The sequence below is a fragment of the Rhamphochromis longiceps genome, linkage group LG7 (assembly GCF_057381845.1).
Source record: "Rhamphochromis longiceps isolate RC_006_pf linkage group LG7, R_longiceps_female_GT1.1, whole genome shotgun sequence".
NCBI classification, from domain to species: domain Eukaryota; kingdom Metazoa; phylum Chordata; class Actinopteri; order Cichliformes; family Cichlidae; genus Rhamphochromis; species Rhamphochromis longiceps.
Genome location: NC_140563.1, coordinates 35,375,919 through 35,400,361, shown reverse-complemented (window position 1 = coordinate 35,400,361; position 24,443 = coordinate 35,375,919). Strand labels below are relative to the sequence as shown.

The 24,443-nt window shown below is 38.0% G+C and overlaps 1 protein-coding gene across 5 annotated transcripts in view; it reads right to left on the bottom strand.

Annotated features, from left to right (window-relative positions):
• cacna1bb (calcium channel, voltage-dependent, N type, alpha 1B subunit, b) overlaps positions 1–24,443 on the bottom strand; it is a 232,620-nt gene that overhangs the window by 17,144 nt on the left and 191,033 nt on the right. For 4 of the 5 annotated variants that reach the window (XM_085413490.1, XM_085413493.1, XM_085413492.1 and 1 more), the window contains 11 exons: positions 21,353–21,463; positions 19,615–19,698; positions 17,145–17,261; positions 16,343–16,408; positions 13,076–13,167; positions 12,802–12,952; positions 12,086–12,213; positions 6,868–6,964; positions 1,626–1,731; positions 1,394–1,501; positions 769–878 (listed from right to left, as the gene is read on the bottom strand). In XM_085413490.1, coding sequence (XP_085269616.1) covers positions 769–878; positions 1,394–1,501; positions 1,626–1,731; positions 6,868–6,964; positions 12,086–12,213; positions 12,802–12,952; positions 13,076–13,167; positions 16,343–16,408; positions 17,145–17,261; positions 19,615–19,698; positions 21,353–21,463 — 1,170 coding nt within the window. Of the gene's footprint in view, positions 1–768; positions 879–1,393; positions 1,502–1,625; positions 1,732–6,867; positions 6,965–9,018; positions 9,116–12,085; positions 12,214–12,801; positions 12,953–13,075; positions 13,168–16,342; positions 16,409–17,144; positions 17,262–19,614; positions 19,699–21,352; positions 21,464–24,443 lie in introns of all 5 variants that reach the window. The other variant, XM_085413491.1, reaches the window with a different exon arrangement.

Sequence of the window (24,443 nt, the reverse complement as noted above, 5' to 3'; positions counted from 1 at the left end):
AAGAAGGGGCGGCTCAAGACTTTTACACAGCAACGTAAATGCAACTAAACAAAACCAAAATCTGTAAAACCAAAAGACTAGGTGGTAGAGTTCTGTGATAATTCTCATCATTATAGACGACACTTTCAAACAACCTGATTTTTAAAAAATCCCTTTTCTGAATTCAAATAGCAGCAGCTTTATTTCTTTCCCTTTCCTTTTACTTGAATCCTTCAATTTGGCAAATATCAAAAATCAATGTGTCAAGAAATACTCTGAAGACAAGTCTAAAAAGGACCAAAAGACGGAAGGAATTCAAGAGGCAAGGATACCAAAGAAAGGCGACCTTTAATTTTAACATGAATAAACAGGAAGGAACAAAAAACCCAGAAACAGCCTGAAGCAAACAAACAAAAGTGAAGCTTGGCAAACAAAAGCATGGGAAGTGACTAAGGCTGGATGATCAGGAAAAACTACACAAAAATAATATAACCTCACAATGACTTAGAATAAAACTGGAAAGAAACAATGGAGATGAACACACAGTGGGACGCAAACAGGTTGGATAAAGAAGAGGGTACACAGGCTGCTAAACAGATGGACTGACATCTAACCAGGGGAACAGGGGACTATAAATACACAAGGAACAAACATGAAACAGGTGCAACCAGTGAGGGCAAGGCAGACAATGGGTGTGACCAAATAATCTCATTTGCTTAGGATTTTTTCTAACTGGATGAAGTGAGCTGGAGATAATAACGCATGGCTGAATTTTGCTTCGTGATGTACCTGAGGTCCATCTGAAGAATTCTGCTGCTGGAGTCTCTTAGCACGATTCTGCTTATAGAAGTCGTAGATCATTAGAGCCGCATAGACTTTCCCCACAGTCAGCTCGTTATCTAGAAGAGACAAGTGAGAGACAGTTCCTCCAAGTAAGCAGCAGATGGCGACAGAGGAGCAGCAACTCGGGGGTGAGACTGCAACAGTTTGCAGCAGGATTACTCGAGCAAACCAAAAGAAAACACACGGCAACAAAAACTAATCATCTTATGAAGTAGTTAGTACACAGTCCACTAGTGACTAGGTAACCGTACAGTGATTTTTAACTTTTTATGGCGAGTATGTCTTCACAACAGATGTGTTTCTCTTTAATGTTCTCACCACAGTAGACACCTTTTTTTTAACTTTAAAAACTAAAATCTGTATATCTCAATAACAGAATTTATTTTATCATTTTAAACTGTTTGTTTTCTTTAATCTAGCCTAACTTTCAAGCTCAAGCAAGCGTGATAAGATAGAAGGAAACAGCCATAGCAAAAACAAAACTTAAAAGGTAAAGTGAGTAAAAATAAAAACCATATAACCAGCAAGAACTAGTAAATCCCATCAAAACCCGCACACAGCTGTAGCTCACATTTATGCGGCGTCACCAGCAGGTCCATGGTCTTCTGTGACAAGTTGGGCCACACTCGGTTTATTTCCCTCTTCAGGTCAGCATCGCACAAACGCTGTGCCAGCAAGCCTGAGGATGAGCCCACAAACATGTCACATCGCATCTGCACCAGAGAGTTCAGCGCCATTCACATTCACATCAAAGCTGTCAGGGCAGCTGCAAGGGATTCTGGCTTTTGTAGTTTTAGTCTCACCAGATGCCAGCTTGATCTCCAGGGCTGTGCGAATCAAGGCCATCAGGGTGGAGGTGAAATGCACTGTGTTGTCATCTGCAATTGGCATGTTCATCTTCACCAATCGCTACACAACAAATTAAAGGATTGCTTATCAATGCTGGATATATCTCATTTTAAAAGATTAAGAAACACCAGAACAACAAAGATTTGTTTTCATTAACTGGTATGATGATCTACAGTTACATGCTGTGGCAGCAAATAATGATTCATGACTATGTTATTTAATATAGACAAGAGATGCCCATCACAACAGATAGAACAGAAAAATGCAGCAAATGCATCGACTAGAGAATCGTTAGTGAGTAAAAGAGTAAATATTTGGGGTGAGGTTAATAAAATAATTTTTGACTCCTATGTTTACTGTAAAATTAAAGTAAAAATGCAAAAAAAAATATTTGAAAAAAGATAAATCAGTCATCACTTTGAATTATTTTAGTCCATCCAAATAAAGATTCACCCTTTTTTGCCACAACCTAACAGCAGTAAACAGAGCCGTTTATGGCTGCTGTCGTTGCTACGAGACTGCTACGTGGCACAGTTCTCCAAAAACCGAAAATATGATTAACTTATAATGCTAAGCACTGTGAGCCTTCACTGCTGTTGCTGCTGCTGGAAACATGCAGCAGCATGTCCTTCGTTCTCGAAATAGTCACTTAAGGAGGAGAAAGGAAAGGTCGCTGGTTGGCATGCAGCTCTTTAATCAGTTTGACAGAAAAACCAACCATCAAAATGTTAATGTGCTGAAAATGCTGCAAAAGATAAAAATCAAGCTGATATTTTCTATGTGCTTATGGTCTGTGGGGTTTATTCCTGCTATAATGTCCTAAAAACACTGAGCAAGGAACAGAAGACGGGGAATTTTGTTTAAAAAAATACACAAAAAAGGTCCTCGCTTGGTGTATTTAACTTTCACTGAAGCTGCACATTAATTTTATCTGAACATTCAAATGCTTTTTGCCATAGACTGTACATAAAACTTATACACAGCCATTATCACTCAACAGTTAATGAGATTATTTTGTGAAACTTCAAACTCAGCAATTTTGCTGTTGCCGTATTGCCATTTCAAAACTGGATGACTGAGTAGCAGACCTGACTGAAACCAGTGTTTGAGATGACACACTTCCTTTTGCATTCATAGGAGTTCCCCCTGGTGGTCACAGGAAAGAATGCAGGTTTAAGGCACTACATCCATCTTTTATATACATTCTATGGTTCTGTGGTTTCACTTGTCCTCCATCACTTTAGGGCTAAATTACCTTATAGTTACATTACAATAGATACTTTTTTCTATAAGGAAAAAAAGTCCAAGTCAAATTTTAGTAAAATTAAAAACTGCATCAACTTTCACTCTGTATTTTTCTCCTACTTGTTCACACCGAACCTGTAATGGTTCTATTTTCTAAATAAAGAATCCAGAGCACCATTTTACTACAGTGATAAATTATTATTGTTCTATGTGAGAACAATGTGAATCTATTTAAATTGGAAATTTGTTTATAATACAGCTTCCACAACCTCAATTTGTCAGCACCATCAAAATGAGAATATTGGTTGGTTTAAACCAGTCAACCATTTCCAATCAGCTGGCTTCCAAACCTTTTTTTAATGATAAGTTTCTTTGTCTTGAAACATGAAAGAACAGGTCACTGCACCAGCATAAAAGAAATTAAATTTCACTTAGTTCTGGAAAGCCTTGCTGACATAATAAACTAATTAACTAATGATGACATTGATTATTACTTTTAATAGTTTAATGGCAGATTCTGAGGATTTGCTGCTTTTCTCTGTTTCATATTGTTCAAAATTGATTGTATTTAGAAATCTAGACAAAATTGGCACTTACAATGCAAGCTTCAGGTCCACTCTCAATACTTTCAAATTAAAAAGTATTTAAAATTGCTATTAGTAGCAATTGCTTGGCAGCGCTAAATATCAAATTTTAAAAAACAAACAACCATTTTAAAGAACGTTCACTGAATTAATTTTTCATCCATTGTAAAAAAGAAGAAACCAGCCAGCATAAATCCATGCCAGTGCAGCAATGCAATGATTCATGTACACATGCATTGATGAATATATAATAGGGGTGGTGGAAGCATGCATGTATTGCATGTATGACTTTGAACTGCAACTGGAGAAAGTTCAGAGACAGCAGAAAAACAGGAAAGCTATAATTGATGGTTTTCACTTTCTTCAAGTGAAATGGACACAACACAGATATACAGAAAGAAGATGAAGAGATGGAGCGATTAGAGGCGAGTAAGAGGAGAATGAGGAGGAGGAGGGGGAGTTAGTGCCTGGACTGTAGAAAACATTGACACATATGAAGTCTTGCTTCTGTAGTTCTCAGAAACAGACTGAATAAGAATAAAAGCTGAAGACACAAGATGAAGAAACACACCATCAAAAAGGTGCTAGATGCTGTTATGCAGAAAACATACGTGCAAAGACATAAGCTGCACATATAGACAGAAAAAGAAATCCTCAGAGAGGATACAATGTCTAAAGGGAGAGTGATGCTTTGCCTAAAGTCAGAACATAAAAGTGTAAACTAACGGGTAAGAGGGACAACTGTGACTAGGATGATAACGCGTTCTTTAGAAACAAAGGGAGGTTAACAAAGAGTGTGATCAACAGCAAAGTGGTGGGAGTGAAGAAATAGAAAAAAATGGAAATGGGAAAGATAAAAATGCTAGCCTTGCTCTCAAGTAGACCGCTGCTCTCGCTTTGTTCATGTCTTTCCCTTCCGATTCACAAAAACAAGAGTTATATTTGGAGATGCAGCCACGTCAGACCCAGACATTTTTAACTGGGGCAAGGGCAGGGCTGCTTTAAATCTGATTCATTTCGACAGTTGCGCACATACTGGAACCACTCACATTAAGTCTGCATGCTAAGAGGTTAGCAGCCAGCACAGGGACTACCTGAGGATTGTCGAGGTATATACATATACTTGACTCCCACTTGAGAAGGATAAAAGGTGTTCTAATCACAGGACACATGGGAAAGGCTCCGTTATTCCGTTCAGTGATAAGATGATGGTGAAAATGTTTTAAAATGACTCATTTTGCAGGAATGAGAGATTCCTCAATAAATCCTTTTTAGCACATGAATCCAGATGGGATCCTTCAAGAAAAAAATTGCTAAATATTCTCTCTCTTTTTACAATTTTTTTTTCCATAAACCAGTAATGATGGGATTTCCGGCTCTTTTTAGAGAACCGGCTCTTTCAGCTCCAAACTGGCTTTTCGGGTTGTTTTGTTGCTTTAATAAATTTATTATTAACAATAATATAAAATTATGCACAAAAGGAATTACTTTTTTTTTACTATTTATATATGTTTATATATAAATATATGCGGTGGCCCCTAGAGACAAAACACGTACAAACTCCAAAACACATTTCTAGCGTTAACTTAACTTCAAAACAGAGCTACCTAGATCACTTAAATTACACAATTGAAAGCATGTGTGTATTGTTTGTGTATTTATACACAGGCACTCATATATATTCAAATAATTAAAAAAAAAATTCATTCACCTGTTATTACCACACACCAAATCCGGTCGTTGGTACTTGCTGGCTTGTGTAGCCACTAGGTAACAAAAGCTCAACACTGTGCCCAGCATCCTGGAGCACTTCTGTTGTCTTTTGTACGTGTTTTGAGTTTTTACGTGTTTTGGAGTTCGTACGTGCTTTGTCTCTAGGGGCCACCGTAAATATACTTTTATTTATTCACTCCACATAAAATGTTATAAATAAATCATATAATACAAAAACCAGCTATTCACATTTCAACTTTTAACCATTTAAATTTTCAGCTTTTTCCTTTTAAACAAATTTAAAGTGAAACAACACAAAACACTGCAAACCACAACACAATTAAATATAAATTATAATATGAAAACAAAAAGAAGATGCACATTCTCTGTCATATGGGCCTGCATGACTGACTTTCTGAATCCTTTATCATCTGCAACTGAAAATAGTTGTGGATGATTACTATACCTTTCTAATGTGACGTTGTTGTCCCTGGCTCTCTTTCTCTCTCCCTCCCGCTCTGTTCCTGTGCTACAGCGCAAAGCACAAAGCTCGCGTGCTGAGTGAAGAGGCTATGGTTTAACAAATCACCAAATCTGGTACAATTTTCTCTATATGAACATAAAGTGTCAACCGGATTTCACCAAAGCCATCAGGAAAAGAAATCTAATTTAATGGTGATTTATCTGGATGTTGTCATCCCTTAAGACCTTTTGGAAACCTGGCAGATAATCAAAACACCAGGTTGTTTTTTTTTTTTACCATTTATCTTGTGGGGTATATCTTTAAAGGTATTTTCTTGATCTTACAGACATCAACAGTATTTCCAAAGTAACAAAATAATTGTCTGGGGAACAACCCGTTCTCTTATTCACTGAGTGTTTGTGTGGATCTTTGCACCCCTTTTTTCTTTTAAACCAAACATTTCCAGATGCAGATGACCCACAGCTGGATTATCCTACAGGTTGTCTGTTACTTGCTACTTGACCAAATCACAGAATGGCATGCATTAAGTTCATAAATGGTGTTCAGTCTCCACTAATCCTTGAGAAAAATGTCTCATCCAAATGGCTAGATGTTCTTTCCTCACAAGCTAGTCGCTATCTTTATTTTTCTGTTAATTGGTGCTTGGCAGATGGTGTACAGTGGATTTAGCAGAGCGTGTTCGCTGAAAACAGCAACCTGCTGCTGGAAACAGGGGTGCCAAGACAGCCATAAAACCAAAACAATAAGCAAAAGCTCTGTGGAGTTGCAGAATACATAATGTGGTGTCAACATAGAAAGTAACGACAGGTTTAACTATCAAACAGAAAAAAAAACATATTTTAGTTGATGCTGATGCCATTTTAATAACCAATACCTCCTATTTTCCAATGGAGAATTTGTGAATATGATGCTTTCCTCATCTCCCTGATTTATTTCTATTTATTACTGTTGCCTGGCCCTCTAGAGCAGACGAACAAAATGCACAGAAAACCCTCACAGAACAGGACAAGAGAGCCACACAAGTACACAGAAAGAACATCAGAACAGCAGGCCAGAAGATATCAGCTTTGACACACTGACAGAAGCCTGAAGATGTTTGACAGGTGAGCACAGGCAACCTGCGGTGGCTGCAGGAAGAAGGGATAAGGAAGGAGGAAGATGCGATTCTACCTTATAGGCGACTCGGGGCGGACATTTCTTTCCCAAACCTAGTGGAGGGGACATGTCCCGAAGCATCTCGTACATATCCCGGTAAGCTATGCGGCCACTTGTCAGGGAAAGGTTGGTAGGAGACCATGGAAGGAAGGATGAAGTTTCCCCAGGTGAGGAGGTGGAGTGGTAAAAGAAGAATGGGAAGTTATAACAGAAAGTGGCCAAACCAAAAAAAAAAAAAAGAGAAGGGAGAGGAAACACAGAAATCCTTGTTAATAAGATTTCCAGGATATGATGACCAGGAATGCCATCCTAGTTGAATTTACAGATTCAGGAATGGATTCCAGAGAAGGAAGGAGGGGAGGATGATCCAGAGGATTGCCTGTACAAAGATGAAAGGTTCCCAGTGGAAGGTATGCTTTAACAAATCTGAGTACATTTTTCTTTAAAGGAATACTCCTTGAAAAAACAATCTGTTTCAAGTAAATATTACTGCCTGTAACAAATTTTTAAAAGGCGAATGTAGAAAGTTTGAAGGCTACTTTACAAAAGCTGCAATGACATTATATTATATTATTTAAATAAATGCAGAAGTACCTGAAGACATTTATAAGAATAGTTTGGTGTACTTCCTTTCTTCTTTTCCACAATTCTGGGTAAGTGTAATATATTATCTATAAATCATAATCTGAAGCGGCCATTACCAGCGGTACAAACAGTTGACAGGGTGTATTTCTGCAGTAGCCAGGGCGCACGTGAAGAGATTTACTAAACTAGTCTTAAAAAATAAACAAGTGTAGTGGAAGAGTTAAGATGTTCTCATACCTAGAGCTGGATTACTCCAGTCTGACTCAGTTGACCCGGCTACTCTGCTGTATCACATGATACATACATTTATGGTTATATAGCTACAGCGTTTAGCTCAAACCTGTAGCATACAGCTGGTAGTTGAGTCAGATCGAGGTCGGGCCACGTTCTCACCATAACAGAATGTCTCTAGAGTGCATTTGGGAGGGGACAATCCAAGGGTTTTAGTGTTTCTATGGTTTTGATCTGCCTGAGCACAACTATTGTGTTCATGTGTGCACAAATCAACTGAATAGCACCAACTATGAAGATACCAAAGAGTAATGGATAAGCAGCTGTTATGGACTACCAAAATAAATGCATAAATTATTTAAACAGATTTTTAAAAATGATCAAAAAGTAATTAAAAACATTTTCACTAAAAACATTGCCAGCAGTTGCTATTGGTAGCTAAAAGTATGTAAACTGAAAATAAAACATCTTAGCTAAATAATCTTTTACAGATAAAAAAGATTAATTGTTAGATGAGACATGTATAAGATAAACATAAGGTTAAAATAGCTAAATAAGGTTATTAATGAAAAATTGGACATGATTACCTAAAACTATGGATAGAAACTATAGAGATGGAAATTGTTTGCAAATGAGAGATGAATGAAACATTACGTTAAATATATGAATTTAAATAAATAATTGTCACCTAAGCAGAACAGATGGATAGAATAATTGGCTAAAATTATAGTTAACAGTTCAAATTTATTAGCAAGTTGTTAGATAAAGTCTGATAGTTTTTCGTGAGCTTAATGTCATTTATGCAGCCAAGAGTAAATGGGTACTTGAACATTTCAAAATTGATTTTAAATTTGAAATCAACAGTTTTGATGACGTCCAGGGCTCCTTAGGTGCCATGAAACTTAACATCTATGAATGTGTCTGATCTAAAACTTAAAATTTTTCAGTTTCACCTCTTAAGTTGGTGCTTATGAATCAAAAACGAGATGTTCAGTGGAGTATTCCTTTAACATGCACTCTTTTTCTGCATGCTAAGAGACAACAGCAGTAACCAAAGTGGAAACAAAGCACACAATGCTCTCGTTGTCACTCTTCTTTCACTTCTGTGTTTAGAAGCAGGAAAATATCTTAGACATGGCATCTGATGCCTTCCGTTTGAGGCTGACATGCTGCGTTGTTTCCTGCACTCGCCATGGTTACCTGCCGGCTGGTTAGTGGAGGATCGATGAGCATTTGTATGCATGTGTGTTCAGGTCATTCTCTGGCACCCCAGTGAATGAGAAGAGACACTGACAGTCTGAAACCATCACAGTCCCTTAAAAAACAAAAGGACTGTGGGGGAGGGCAAACCTTATAAGCCACCCTGCTGGGGCACTTCTTCCCCAGGCCCAGAGGAGGCGAGATAAAATGCAACAATTTGTACATATCCCGATAGCATATTCTCCCGCTGAAAGAGATGAGACATATTCGAGAGGTTAGGTTAAAGGTTATTCCATTTTATCTATTCATATTGATCTATTATCAGTCAGTGGACATTAACGAATAACTGTCAAGAAGAGGCAGTTAGAAGAAAAACAAATACAGCACAGGATCTTCATTGTTCAGTTTGTTTTACACTTCTCTTTTTTATACATCAGTGGATTTTTATTTTTGGGGGGGGGGGAGAATTAAAAATGTGCAATGTGGCATAAATTCTGTAAGCTGCTGGTGCTACAAATTTGTCAGTACAACTATATACACTTATTGGCTGCTTATTAGTTATGATATTCTGTTGTCCAATTTTGGTGAGCCTGTGTGAACTGATAACTGACAGAAGTGGCATCCAGTGTGGTCTACTGCTGCTGTAGCCCATCTCTTCAAGGTTCTCCTGTGTTCCCACCAGGGAAGATCTTCTGCATAACATATATTCTTCATACTGGTTGTGACAAGTGGTTATCTGAGTTACTGTTGCTTTTCTATCAGTTTGACCCAATCTAACCATTCTCTCTGAGCTCTGGCGTCAACAAGCTGTTTTCACCCAGACAACTGCCACTCACTGGATGTTCTCCCTTTCTCAGACCGCTCTCTGCAAAACCTAGAGATGGTTGAGAGAGAAAATTCCAGGAGATCAGCAGTTTCTGAAATACCAGCATTTTTAGCACCAACAACAATGTTCAAATTGACTTATACAGTGGGATGCAAAAGTTTAGGCAACCTTGTTAATAGTCATTATTTTCCTGTATAAATCGTTGGTTGTTACAATACAAAAATATCAGTTAAATATATCATATAGGAGACACACACAGTGATATTTAAGAGGTGAAATGAAGTTTATTGGATTTACAGAAAGTGTGCAATAATTGGTTAAACAAAATCAGGCAGGTGCATAAATTTGGGCACTGTTGTCATTTTATTGATTCCAAAACCTTTAGAACTAATTATTGGAACTCAAATCGGCTTGGTAAGCTCAGTGACCCCTGACCTACATACACAGGTGAATCCAATAATGAGAAAGAGTATTTAAGGGGGTCAATTGTAAGTTTCTCTCCTCTTTTAATTTTTTCTGAAGAGTAGCAACATGGGGTCTCAAAACAACTCTCAAATGACCTGAAGACAAAGATTGTTCACCATCATGGTTTAGGGGAAGGAAAGAAAGCTGTCTCAGAGATTTGGACAAGCCAGCTTCATTCTGGAATAAGGTGCTGTGGACTGATGAAACTAAAATTGAGTTATTTGGGCATACCAAGGGGCGTTATGCATGGAGGAAAACGAACACAGCATTCCAAGAAAAACACCTGCTACCTACAGTAAAATATGGTGGTGGTTCCATGATGCTGTGGGGCTGTGTGGCCAGTGCAGGGACTGGGAATCTTTTCAAAGTTGAGGGACACATGGATTCCACTCAGTATCAGCAGATTCTGGAGACCAATGTCCAGGAATCAGTGACAAAGCTGAAGCTGCGCCGGGGCTGGATCTTTCAACAAGACAACGACCCGAAACACTGCTCAAAATCCACTAAGGCATTCATGCAGAGGAACAAGTACAATGTTCTGGAATCTCAGTCCCCAGACCTGAATATTATTGAAAATCTGTGGTGTGAGTTAAAGAGAGCTGTCCATGCTCAGAAGCCACCAAACCTGAATGAACTAGAGATGTTTTGTAAAGAGGAATGGTCCAAAATACCTTCAACCACAATCCAGACTCTCATTGGAACTTACAGGAAGCGTTTAGAGGCTGTAATTTCTGCAAAAGGCAGATCTACTAAATATTGATTTCATTTCTTTTTTTGGTGCCCAAATTTATGCACCTGCCTGATTTTGTTTAACCAAGTATTGCACACTTTCTGTAAATCCAATAAACTTAATTTCACTTCTTAAAAATCACTGTGTGTGTCTCCTGTATGATATATTTAACTGACATTTTTTATTGTAACAACCAACGATTTATACAGGAAAATAATGACTATTAACAAGGTTGCCCAAACTTTTGCATCCCACTGTATCACTTCTCCCGATTCTGATGTTCAGTTTTAATTTCAGGAATTCAGTGAGTATAGATTTTTGTTTTTGTTCAAAAAGTAGTTGAATTGTGTTTTGATAGTGACATGTTTCATTAAAGATGATCATAGTTTTTCAATAAAAATCAAAAGCCTGATTTTAAATTTCCCCCACAAGCTGGACTCTGGACTTCCAACTTGGTTTCACTGTGGAGGGATACAGAATACCGTAACCGGTGGCGAGAGGTGGATCTCACCAATTTTGATAAAAGCTGAAAACAATAAGCCTTAAATGTACTGACATAAAGAGAAGTTGTAGCAGTGGAGAATAAGCTGAATGTTACTGTAGGCACTTCTGAGAGCAGCTCATTTATATTCAAAGGAATAAATAATATTTCCTCCCCCGTAATGTCTGTCAGGTGATGATGATTTCATATTTCTCATCTCTCCTGGAGTCCCGACTCACTGACAAGGCTCCTGTGAAGCTTTCGTTAAAACTTAAGGAGCCTTTCATAATCTGAGACAGATTACTGTCTCACTCAAAACTTTTATAGTGTTTTATTAAAGGTAAACTGCTTCTGGTTGGTGTAAAGAGCAGCGAGGGTCGTGGTATGAACCTGTATTCCCCAACTGGATGGCTAGAAATAGTCTCTCTTCACACCACAGTGAGAGACTGAGTCGCTTTGGAGCTTATCAGCGAGGAGAGCTGAGTGGACGCCGAGTGGAACTCTGGATTTGCATGCATCAGTCCAACCAAAAGAGGGGATTGTCACCAGCTTCAGCCCAAACTCTGGGCTCAAGCTCAGAGTTATCCAGCTGGGACACAGAAGTCAATCTGAGACTGTTCTGCTTCCTAACTTGGCTTCCTTTCAAATGAAAACCACCTTTACCACTTCCTAACACTGGGGAGTAAAATGTAGCAAAGTCAGAAAAGGCTCCTACCAAGCAGCAGGGTCATACTCTGCCCACACACGTATGAATTCATCAAGGTGATGAGGCCCCAGGATGGAGGCGTCCCTGGTAAGGTACTCAAAATTGTCCATGATGACCGCAACAAAGAGGTTCAACATCTGGTAAATGACATCACAGTAAAGTGAAATAAATTGCATACATGTTGATTAATAGGAACATTGGTATTAATTTAAGCTATTACCTAAACTTTTTTTTTTAATTTAAAATGCACAATACTGTGGTGATTATATAGCCTATGCATTCTTCTTTAAAGGAATGCTTTACACATTCATTAAAAAACACATATTTATATTACTAGATAACATTTTGTTATGCATGCATTTAATTTTATCCATTCTCTGTATAAATTGGAGAGTTCAAAATTAGCTTTGCTACCAACTTTATTGCCTCATATTGGCAACACTACTGGGCTATTAAAGGCAATAATCAGGTCTTATAAAAATGTTCTATGAATGTATTTGTCTGTGTCACTGAATTAGATTTATGAAAAGAGCATAAAAAGCAGTTAAACAGACTGTTATCTACAGGGGTTTGTATCCTCAGCAGCACCTCATTTACATTTAATTCCTATTGTTCTCTTTAACTCGCTGTTACTTGCAGCATTCTTCTGAGACTTTCAGAATAAGAACATTAAACGTCTGGAAAACGTATGTCGATGAAAACACGCAGTAGGACGAGGTATTTACCAGAAAGGAGCAGAGGAAGATGAAGGAGACAAAGTAGAAATAGGCAAAGTCACTGCCACACTCGTCTCCTGCAGTTCCCGAGAGCTTATCGCACGGCCGGTTACTGAGGCATGCTAGCATGATCTCATGCCACGCCTCGCCTGTTGCGCTCCTGAAAGATGCACAAGTAAAGATACAGGAGTGAAAAGTGAATGTGAGTGCTTGAGTTAGTTTGACCCAAAATCATTGGATTATCTGAGCTGCCAGAACTATTAGAGCATGGAAGCAGGGTTACCTGAAGAGAAGGGTCAAGGCCTGGAAAAAGGTCTGGAAGTTGTTGTGGTGGTTTATGGCGTTCTCCTCATTCAGCTCAATGTTACCAAACACCTGCAGCAACAAAGGAGGTGTTATAGATTATGTGAACTGTTTTTAACCCAATAATTTAAATTATAAGAAACCCCTGTAGTACAAACCAAGGTCGTTGAAAAGCATTTTTTCTCAGTCTTACTCTGGTCCTTTATAAAAACCTGTGTTATAATATTAGCTGTAAGAAATATACTTGGTAAGAGATTTATGAATTATAACCCAAAGTCAAATAAACACATGAGGCTTCGGCTGATTTCACAGCAGAAGGCTCAGCTGGATGGAGATTATACATTTCCCGCCCTACACTGAGTTGCTGTGTTCAGACCTGTGACATTGCTATGTAAGACTTACATGTAAAACTATGTCCCTCTCTTTTCCGTATATATAATGCATTATTTATATTAAATGCCCCAGTTGTTGTCACATTGTAGAAATGTTGAAAATGTGTTTCACATTCAATTATAATCTGCCAATAAACAGTATACTTACAATTCCCAGTGTGGACCTTTCTGTCTTTGTTAAGTTTCTTCACTGAATATAATAGGTACTAATGGATGCCATAAACAGTGGTTTATGGATGTAATTTGAATATGAAATATAATTATATTGTGGCCTTGTACAAACTGCTTTTGTAAGCCAATAAAGCTAGAGCTAATTTTCCTTCTTTGTGTATATACGTTATCTGTCATTAACTGTGTAATGTTGCGTGCATTGCAACTACTTATTGCATACATTGTGCAGATACAGGCTTATAATTTATCTCAAGCATTACTCGTTTATGCTATGTCAGCATAGTTTAATGCAAATGTCGTTCCAGGAAACCATTTCTGACCTGAACTGGAACTGAATGGCAGACACAAAGAGAGTAGATAGCTGTCATAACTCATGGTTATCCTGGTGTCAGTCCAATAAAACATCCCAGAGGCCTTTTTAAAATATTTATTTGCCTCATGGCAAGTCCATCCTGCTGACCTATAAACACCAGCTGCTATACCCAGGAGACCCGTGATAGCAGTCACCTATGCAGGTAGCATCTTGTCCATCCATTTTTTCAGGAAAAACATATTGGAATCCTTTATATCAGCTGCCTCAAAAATAAAGAATAATCCACTCTGAAAACACATTTAGTCTGTGCTTAAGTTTATAATGTAATATCTTTACCAGGACTGTATCAAAAGTGTAGAAAACAGTCATATAGCAATGCCAGACACATTTTTCTTGTGGTTGCTGTACATGACAAAATGCATTAAATTTAAAGAACACAGGAAACATCTGGGAAGGTAGCATTTATCCAGCACAGAAGTTCTGTTAGTCTGCAGTCAACAACGACTATTAATCAATTATATTCAAGCTGCAGCGTCAGTGGCTGAAAAATGAAGTGTCACGCTGAAGTGTTACAAACTGCAGTTCCTTGATGTTCCTTGTGACTGACTTCCACATGCAAGTATTTCAAATCGTCAAACTTTAGAGCAGAAATAAAGAAGCAAAAACTCTGCGTAGTTCCAAACATCTGTCTAGCAGAGATTCATCTGTTCTCTCATGCTAACAGGTTATCTCAGCCCTGCACTGTCATAACACTTACTGTAGCACACACGACATCACTTCATTGCACTGCACTGTTTGCCACACTGTTACACTGAGCCATTTGAATGTCAGCTGGTATTTGCTTTGAACTTTTTGGAACATTTAGGAAGAAAGTTTTTTTATTGTTTCTTCTGCTTCGTTGACTTAGAAATATTCAATTGTTTTATTTTCAGTTAAGAGTCGTTTTAATCTCATCACCTGCATCCACGAGGTTTTTAATAGTGGTTTGAAGCATCTATGTGGTCATGTGTCATTCTGTCTGTAAACACGATACCGCGTGTGAAGTTTTGGATGAATTCAGATCAAACTTTGTAGAAGTGTAGAGTGGGGTTAATGACTTACTTGAATGATTTACTGATTGATGATTTATTGGTTAAAAATGGACAAAAAGCTCTTACAAAGTTCTTACAAGCGCGGTGTGTAAAGATTTAAAATATCATGTAACATTTGACCTCTGATCCCTGCTTAGATCAGTCAATAGACTGATCTAAACATCAAAACGATAATAATTCTATATAGAGCTATTTAAAACTGTGTTTCTTACTGACAGTGTTTTTATAGGGAAATTATAAAAATCACATTCCTATACTATGGCGTCACTGTTTAAATACATAACAATTTCAATGTTTAATGTATAATGTTAAAATAACTAAAAATAAATAAATCAACAGAAAAAAAAACTATGATTAAATTTTTTTTCCCCTTTATATTTTTTTTATTAAACATTTCAGTGAATTTTAGTAAACAAGGAGATTTACTATATGTCAGGTAGATTAAAATGGCTTTCAACAGAGTAAATAAGAAAAACCTGGAATTTGTACTTTTCTTTTTTTTTACTGCACTAGAAACTTCTGACAGCAAGTTTAAAAGCAGCAAACTAAGCAAAATTAATATCTATAAAATACAACACTTTTCCCTTGAAAGTAAATACTGCTCAGCGAGTGAGCTCTCTTTTTGGAGGTTTGAGCTTTTGGAATTTTTCATGTTAAAATAATTATACATTTGGTTTTATCAAGCTGCAATGTACTTATTTTAGGTGTTTATCATATGTTTGGTGTGTTTTTAACTGCTGTGACAAAAGGATTTTCCCACTGTGAGATAAACTATTTCTGAAAATTACTTCCTGTGCAGTTAATTACACCAAAAGCCAGTCTAGGAAGTTTGTGGACCTGTTTTAGTGGAGGAAATGCTTTAAATTTGTATTTCACTTATCATTAATTAGATGGTATCTGATTCCCCAATATAGTCTATGAGTGCTAACCAGGCTTGCTGACTGATAAATTCACGCTGGTCTAAATGTAGTCAACTGTGGCTTCAAAAACCAAGATGGCAATGACCATAAAACAAAATGAATCCACTAACCAACGGGTAAATTCCTGGTAGCTACTATACATCCATCTTTTATACAGAGCATTTGGTTAAAATGATGCCAATCACTATACTGGACATCAAATTAAGAGAAATGGTGAAATGCCAGTTAAACACAAGCTAATGTGTAGTCACACCCACTCAGGTCATTCACTGATAGGCTACTGGGAAATCTTCACGTTGCAGAAGGCATATTTCATCGAATCATGAAATTCAGATGTGCTTTATGCACATGATGACTTACCTGCATTCCTATGATGGCGTAGATAAAGAACAGCATGGCAATGAGTAGGCAGACATATGGCAGGGCCTGAAAGCATACACATGAATACAGTCTGAGCACACTCATATACTGCATGGCACCAACAATATCCATTTTATACACACCCAGACACACATGGGGCACAGCGCCTCTTTGATCTCTTCCTCTGTGTTTGTATGCACGTACACACTCATAAATCGGATTCTCTACAGAGCAACAAGCACCCTTCTAACATTTTACAGTATTTATTTAAGAACCCGAGCAACGAACCTGACCTGCTGGGTTGATTCTTTTCAACCAACTATTTATATGGCTGCAAGAAGGCGGCAAACATCTGTTGTAATTAAATAGCCACCTTTTAACACTCTGAAGCTACTGTCCATTTTCATTGGGCTTAAAAGCTCTCACCACTGACATTAAAGCTGCTATAAATTCCCTGTGCTGTGGCCCCAGCGCTCCACATTTAACTCAACTTGTCCCAGGGGATTTAGAGAACAAAACTGGCACGGTGTGAAAATCTAAACTGCTGTCTGCTGAGAGCTATTTTGTTCAATTTGAACAGGAAAAAGCATGCCTAGGCCTGTTTTTTGAGCCCTTTATTCCACTAGTTGTATTGTATGAGATATACTTTCATGCAAGAGCAAATAAATCTGGCTCAGATTGCCAGCCCGTGTGTCTTTCCAAATTTACAGTTTCTTTCTGCAAGTTTACACACTTACCGAGATGCTTCAGACTCTAACTCGGATGTTTATAATGTTTCTATGTTACTCAGTTTTTTCCTTACCTTGAACGACTGAACGAATGTCCACAGCAGGATGCGAATAGTGTAGCCTTGTCGCAGAAGCTTGATGAGACGAGCTGCTCTGAACAGCCTCAGGAAACTCAGGTTGATTTTTTCTTTCTGGGAAAGACAAACAAATGATCTGTTATTATGTAACAGATTTGAGGATATTTTTATTAACAATTTATTAAGCTGGTAGCATACTGCAGTACATTTTTGTAGACGATTTCAGGTTTTTTTGTTTTGTTTTTGCTAGAGGGAAAAAATGCGTACTGAGATTTACAGTAAAACTCTATTTTAATGTTCTCCAAACTAACCATGTACAAGTTGATCTAATAGCAGAAAGAGTAAATAAATAAATAACAATTAGCATCAATAACCTGAAAATCAGTTACAAGGACTAAAAATGCGTGACAGAGTAGCCAAAGTCAAAAGAAGAACTATGAGAGAACTCCAGAAAGGTTGCAAAACTATTGCTCAAAGCCACTTTTAAAACTGACAAGAATGTCTGTCTCCCTGGAAGCAGAATACAAAGAAATGAGGGGTTGCCAAAGACTTTTAACCACTACTCTCTTAGACATCCATCCTATGATCTTTTAGGATAGGTTTCAGTCCTCCTGCAACCCTGAACTGATTAAGCAAGTAAAAAAATGGATACTTGGATGGATCAGTGGGATGATATACTGATAAATCTGATATAATCTAGAAGCAATACAGACAAACTAATATTAACAAGGTTATTATAATAAACTAAAACTGAAATTAAAACTAACTGAAACTAAACTGAATTAAAAACAAACTGTCAAAATAAAATAAAAATAAAAAAAATAATTAGAAAGTACAAAACTATATTAGCTCTAATCCTAATTGATCCTTTTGTAGCTCAGAACTGATCCAGCTGAATGAAATGACATTAGCTGAACACAGCATACACAAGGCAGGCCAAGAAGTATAGCTCAACCCAAATCCAAGCACATCAACTGATTTTGTTAAAGCCAAAGCAAATGTACGCTATTTAAGTTACTGCCTACAGTAGCTGCACATCTGAAAACCGCTTTGCAACCCACCTCCACCTTCGCACCTCCTTTTCACACTGAATCAGTGTCAAGTCTGTTGCCACTGTTTTGTACAGGGAGCTTTGCTGCTGCTCTCACAGCCTTTGGCTGTATGCACATGGAAGGTCAGAAAGGTGCCAGAAAAACGCCAGGCTGCCAAATATAAATTACTGCTGATGGAAATAACAACGTTCTTTTCACTGTAGTGGATCTGACTGAACTGTACATTTTCACATTAAGGGCTTATGTAACAGTAATTGCCGTAGAAGGTCTGATTACTGTTAAAGCACACATTTCATGCTACATTGGTTTGAAAGGTCTTAATTTATATCATCTCACATTCAAGGTGTAGTTAGACACTTTAAACTAAAGCCGTGGAAGAGAACAGCACACGGTGACGGGGGAACTGACAAAATCAGTGGCCAACAAGGAAAGCCACTTACCGTCTAGAGGTGTCAGATGTGACAGAAGGGGCAGAGTGAGGGCACAGGCGCCAGGAAAGACACAGCAGAAGATGAAAAACAGTGGGGGGAAAAAAGCAGCGAGAGAAACAGAGAAGAAGACTAATGATCACAGGAAGAGAAAGTCACACAAAAGCTGACTTTGCAACACAGAAAGCTAAAGTATCCTGCCTCAGTCCTCAAGCTGCACAAATACTTTGCATCTGCTGTGATTAAAAATATGAAACTAAATGTTCAAGACTGTAAAGTTTAATGTTCAAGTCGTGTGGCTTCCCTTGCTTCATGTATAGATTTTTATGATGTCATATTTTTTTCTATGGACTTGTTTGGCTGATTCGAGGACTGAGACTAAGAGTACAGCAAAGCATGACATCCACACTGATGATTTTGAAGCTGGAAAAAAAAATTCTGACATTAAGCAAAAACACATGCAAATTAATGCTACAGCAGCTCAAATTTTAGCGAAAGTCAGAACAGCAACTAAATGAGTAATTGACAGTTGGGAGGAATTGGTGATATTTCGGACTTTCAAACTTTGAACAACAACACCCCCCCCAAAAAATAAAATAATAATAGAAAATGTGAAATCAGCAGTCTGGGTTGTCAGAGTTTTTGACAGTCCAGGCTGCTTTGGTGGGTATTTTTCATAACTTTTTTTTCTGGCTTTTTATAGACAAAAACATAAAAAAAAAATAGAAAATAGATTAATCATAATAACAGTATTTGAACGCTTGCATGCCCAGAGTAAATCACTTCCACTGTAGCAAAATATTAATTTTGATTAGTCCATTATTGTGATAACAGTTTCCCTGATTGGACTAAATCTGCTTCCTGTGTCACAGCATGCTGCTTTGCTGCTTTGCCGTTGTGATCCTACAGCTATGAGCAAGCACTGAATTTTTGTACCCATGTAGGAAGTGACCCATGGGTGCATGCGATGAGAAATGTAACTCTTACATTTATCTCTGTGCACAAAATGTCTGTAATGCTTCCAATCACAGTCACAAAGTCAAACACATTCCAGGGCTCTTTCAGGTAGTTCTAAAAGAAAGAGAAAGAAGAAAAGTGGATGTTATAGTTAACCTTTAAAGATTTTATACAGTGTCTTCGTCATAACTAACTGCTTTTAAAACGCTTTCCACCCTTTCAAGTGTACATTCAAATGAAAAACTGTAGAGCCTTCATTCAAAGGGCTTTACAAGTTGGCTCTTGTTCACATTCACAGTCATAAACTGAGAGTATTACAATATTTACACATGTCATGGAAAACCATAAAACATGAAACTAACTGGGTTGACCTGTCTGGTGAATGTGAATGCGTTTGTGTAGGTGGATGTGTGTGTGTTTGTTTGTGGTGTCATTTGTAAAGTAAATATGGGCACTCCATTCTGATCAGTGTATGCGTATGTTTGTGCTGCGTTATATTTGCGTATATTTATTGTACAAAATGAAAATACCCTGATGCTTAGCACTAATAAGGAGGTATCTGTCCATTGCACTCCATTCAGTTTTTAGATGTAACTGACGACTTACCACACTCTACTCTAAATATGGTCCAAAGGTATAAGATATTAAATTTAGCTTTAATCTAATAATAAAAAATCGGGAGCTCAGGATTATCAAAAGATGTGAACAATTGTAATCCATAACTGAACTTTTAATAGATATGTCAAAGTTGACTATTATATAATTTTCCCTGCTCTAACCACAATAAACCAAGTTCTAATGCCAGTTTAAAAACCTGTTTAATTATAGATTACGTAAATTATTACTATTGAGCTATTCCTTTATTCTTATGTAGTTAATTTAATCTTTTTAATAAACTGACCAGACTGGCAGCACTGTGATTTTCCCAAATTCATACTAAGACATCTAATCCAAGCAGACATTCTATGATCCATTTTCCAGCAACATCCCCCTACACTGCCTCATTTGAACGAGTCTCCTGTGCACGAATATGTGGGCAAATTTTAATACAGATCTAGATATGAAAAAGTTGCAGACACAGATACAAAGTTGAGGCACACAAAAAGTATTCAAATGAGCACACTTCAAAGAATAAAGACTAGCCATCTCCCTGAGCACACAAATCAACTTTATATGTGCCTACATTACACACATTCACACACATAAATGCTAAATGCACATCTTTTGCATAACTTCTGAGGCTCTTCAGACTGGTCAGTCATCCTGTTCCTCGGGGCAGAGGCTGCTGCCAGGTCCTGCAGCTGCTTTTTGAAGAGCTACAGTGGCAGCAGAGCATTTATAATGGCAGATGTGAGTGCAGTCATCTGGGCTTAACAGCTAAACAGGTGGAGGTAAGTGGTGTGTGAGAAAAGCTATTTAATAAATGGGCCTCGCAAATGGAATAGAGCCTAAGATGAAATGCTTCGCTGGAGGCCAGACGGCGCCACATTGAGAGATTTATTTCCTTTGTGCACTCTTCTGTTTATCTCCCTCTTTTGTTTTTTTTGTTAGCTAACTCTTCCTCTTTCTGAAATGAATGCACTTTAAGAAGATCCATACAGTCTTCTTAAAGTGAGACTGTCACTGACTAAAAGATACCTTGAAATCAACTCAACCTTTAGAAGAACCAAATCACTTAACCCTTTAAGTGTAAACTGGAACATTTCAAAACCATCAACAGCTGCTGGCAGAGTACAGCACAGTATACAGACTTACAAAGACAACTCACCAGTGGATTGAAGGCAATAATTTTGAGGATGCACTCGAGTGTGAAGAGGCCCGTGAAGACGATGTTTAAGTATTTCAGCATGGACTCGTACACATCTGGAGCGCCATAGAACTGAGGGCAGAAGATGAAACACGAAACACTGAATATCTGCTCTTTAATATCTTTAATTATATTAACAATAAATGTGTGTAAAATTGACTCCCGTTATTTATTGCACACTTAATGCATGGATCAGACAGCCTCTGTACATGATACTGAAAACTACAGCTGTAAACGCAACACCAAAACACTGCAGATCCTTTTTATTCATGTTTATTCACTCCTGTTCTGTTCTGGACTGCTTCCACCCACCAGAGACATCTGCATCTGTCAGGTCTGGCTTATTAAATTTTAAACATCTTACATATCAGAAAAGGCTTGTATTGCAACTGCATGTGATTTCACTGACATTGAAATGGGATTGTATGTATCTGCAGAGTTCATGCAAGACTGCCATAAAGACGCCACAATCCTCTTTAGCCATGCATCATAGAGATAAAATAGGACTGCACATGATCAACTATTGCTGCTGCTTGGTTTTGAATATAGAACTCACTGGGAACAAAACGCTTCAGGACTCAACCCATAACAAGATTCTAACCATCTCTTCTATGAGGTCGTGCACCTCTCAAATGCCTTTTTAATCACCCTCTTATGGTCCTGCTCTGTTTATATTTGCTCTATGATATCACCATATAATCAGGATCTTGGGGGGGGGGGGGGGAGGACATAACTAGGAACAGCTTGTACCCAGAGGATTGACTGTGATATGGCACCAACACTAGCACCTAAGTTTGTCTCCATGGAAATTTTAATTACATTTTTAGTTGACGTTTCCCTCCATGAATCACCACCAGGGCTGGACTGGGACAAAAAATCAGCCTGGGCATTTTGACTAGTGACCGGCTCACCATGGTATTATAGGAAAAACCATAAAGCCTTTATAATAATAATAATGGATTGGATTTATATAGCGCTTTTCAAAGCACCCAAAGCGCTTTACAATACCACTATTCATTCACTCTCACATTCACACACTGGTGGAGGCAAACTACAGTTGTAGCCACAGCTGCCCTGGGGCAGACTGACAGAAGCGAGGCTGCCATATCGCGCCATCGGCCCCTCTGGCCAACACCAGTAGGCAAGTAGGGTAAAGTGTCTTGCCCAAGGACACAACGACCAGGACAGAGAGCCCAGGGATCGAACCGGCGACCTTCCGGTTACAGATGCGATTCCCAATCCCTGAGCCATGGTCCCTATTCTGGTATTCTAAACAGTACTTAGCAAAAATATAAAACAACCTAATTTATAAATACATATACCTAACTAATAGGGTTGCCAACTCCCAGCAAAAAAAGAAAAGAAAAAAAATAGGGAACTATTCCCGTACCCTCTGCCTCGATGCTTAATTGACAAAATTGATTTTAATTTAATGCACGTATAAAACAAATGCACAGAAATCTATGATTTTTCTCCAGTAATTAAATAGATTCAACATCTTTCTTCAACAGAATTGCAGACTGCACAGATGGTACCTTCCCAAAGGAAAGAATACTATAACTTACTAGGGTATATACTAGACTTGATATTTACTGAATACAATCATGGATTTCTATACATTTTACATTAGATAAAAACTTTGGTTATAAGATTCAGATAATTATTTATTAAAAGCTAGACATTTTAAATGAGAATAAGAAATAAAAGTATTTCTTTGTGCCCCCCTCTCCCTGTTAATGCCCTACCTGGCCCCCTGGCAAAACTTTCCGAGACCCGCCCCTGCACAGTTACCAGCTGTCAGCTACGTAGAAAAGGATGCTGGTGTTATTTGTCTCTCAGAAACAGTTCATAACTTCCCTTCAACTCATCCATGTCACCTAAAAGGTAAACCTGTTTCTCCATCACCTGTTCAGCTCTGATGATTCAGTAAGGACATCTCCTGGTTTCATCTTCATGTTTCCCTCTCACCAGATAACCAAACCGATATCATGACCAGCAGCTTTACAGCTGTGGCTCCAGCAAACATCAGCTGATACTAGAAATTAATATTAAATAAATTCTAACAACAGCTGATCAAGCTTAAACGTGCTGTGCTGCTGTTGTTTAGCGCGACCTCCGCTGGGTTCCTCCTCCTCGGCTGTAATTGGTCCAGCCCAGAGTCGATCATGACCAACTGGCCAATCCACCACCATTCATTTATACCGTTAAAAAAAGAAAAGAAATAAAACCCCATCGGCCCATAAAAACGAAAAATCACAAGCATCCTCGTGATCTGCCCGATGGCCAGTCCAGCCCTGATCACCACCTCATTGTGGTGGAGGGTTTTGCATGTTCTAGTGAGTCAGCCCTGGTAGGGTCTCCCAAAGCAAAATGGTCCTGGGTGAAGGGCCAGGCAAAGAGTGAAAACACCTGTGATATCCAAAAGATCAAGGAACCATGTCTTGAACATTCAATATTTAGTATTTACTGTTACTTACACTTATCTAGGTTATTGCAATGGTGCTGTGTTTATCGTGTTTCCTCGTTTTGCTTGTTTTCTCTTTTTTGGGGCATCTTTCTCGGCCTTCAGACAATAATTTTGATGGCTAAAGAACCAAACGGGAAAGGCAAAAAAAAAAAGAAAAAGAAAAAGAAAAAAAAGAATGGACATTCCAGACAGGTTTCTGAAAATTACAGCCATGTAGGATGCAGTTCAGAGCTTCCCAAAGAGACGACCTTGAAGGTGAACAAGAGCTAAACTTAGGGTTTATCAGGATTCATTGTTAGTTTCCATGGCTCCATAATGGCAGAAAAAAATCATTCAGACCAGATGAGATAACCCGGATTACCTGAATAATTAGAAGACGAGTAAAGGAAATGGATAAAATACAAGCTCTTTTGCCTCAAACTAGAAAGTAATGTAATGTAAAGTGTCAATAGTCAGTTGCTAACAACAGTACGTCTTAATGCCAGACCACAGTTGTTTTCATTATTGCCTTTAAAAGTAAAAGATTGAATGGTCGTTTATAAAAACATCTCCTGTAATCCTTTTTGATATTTCAACAGTCTGTTG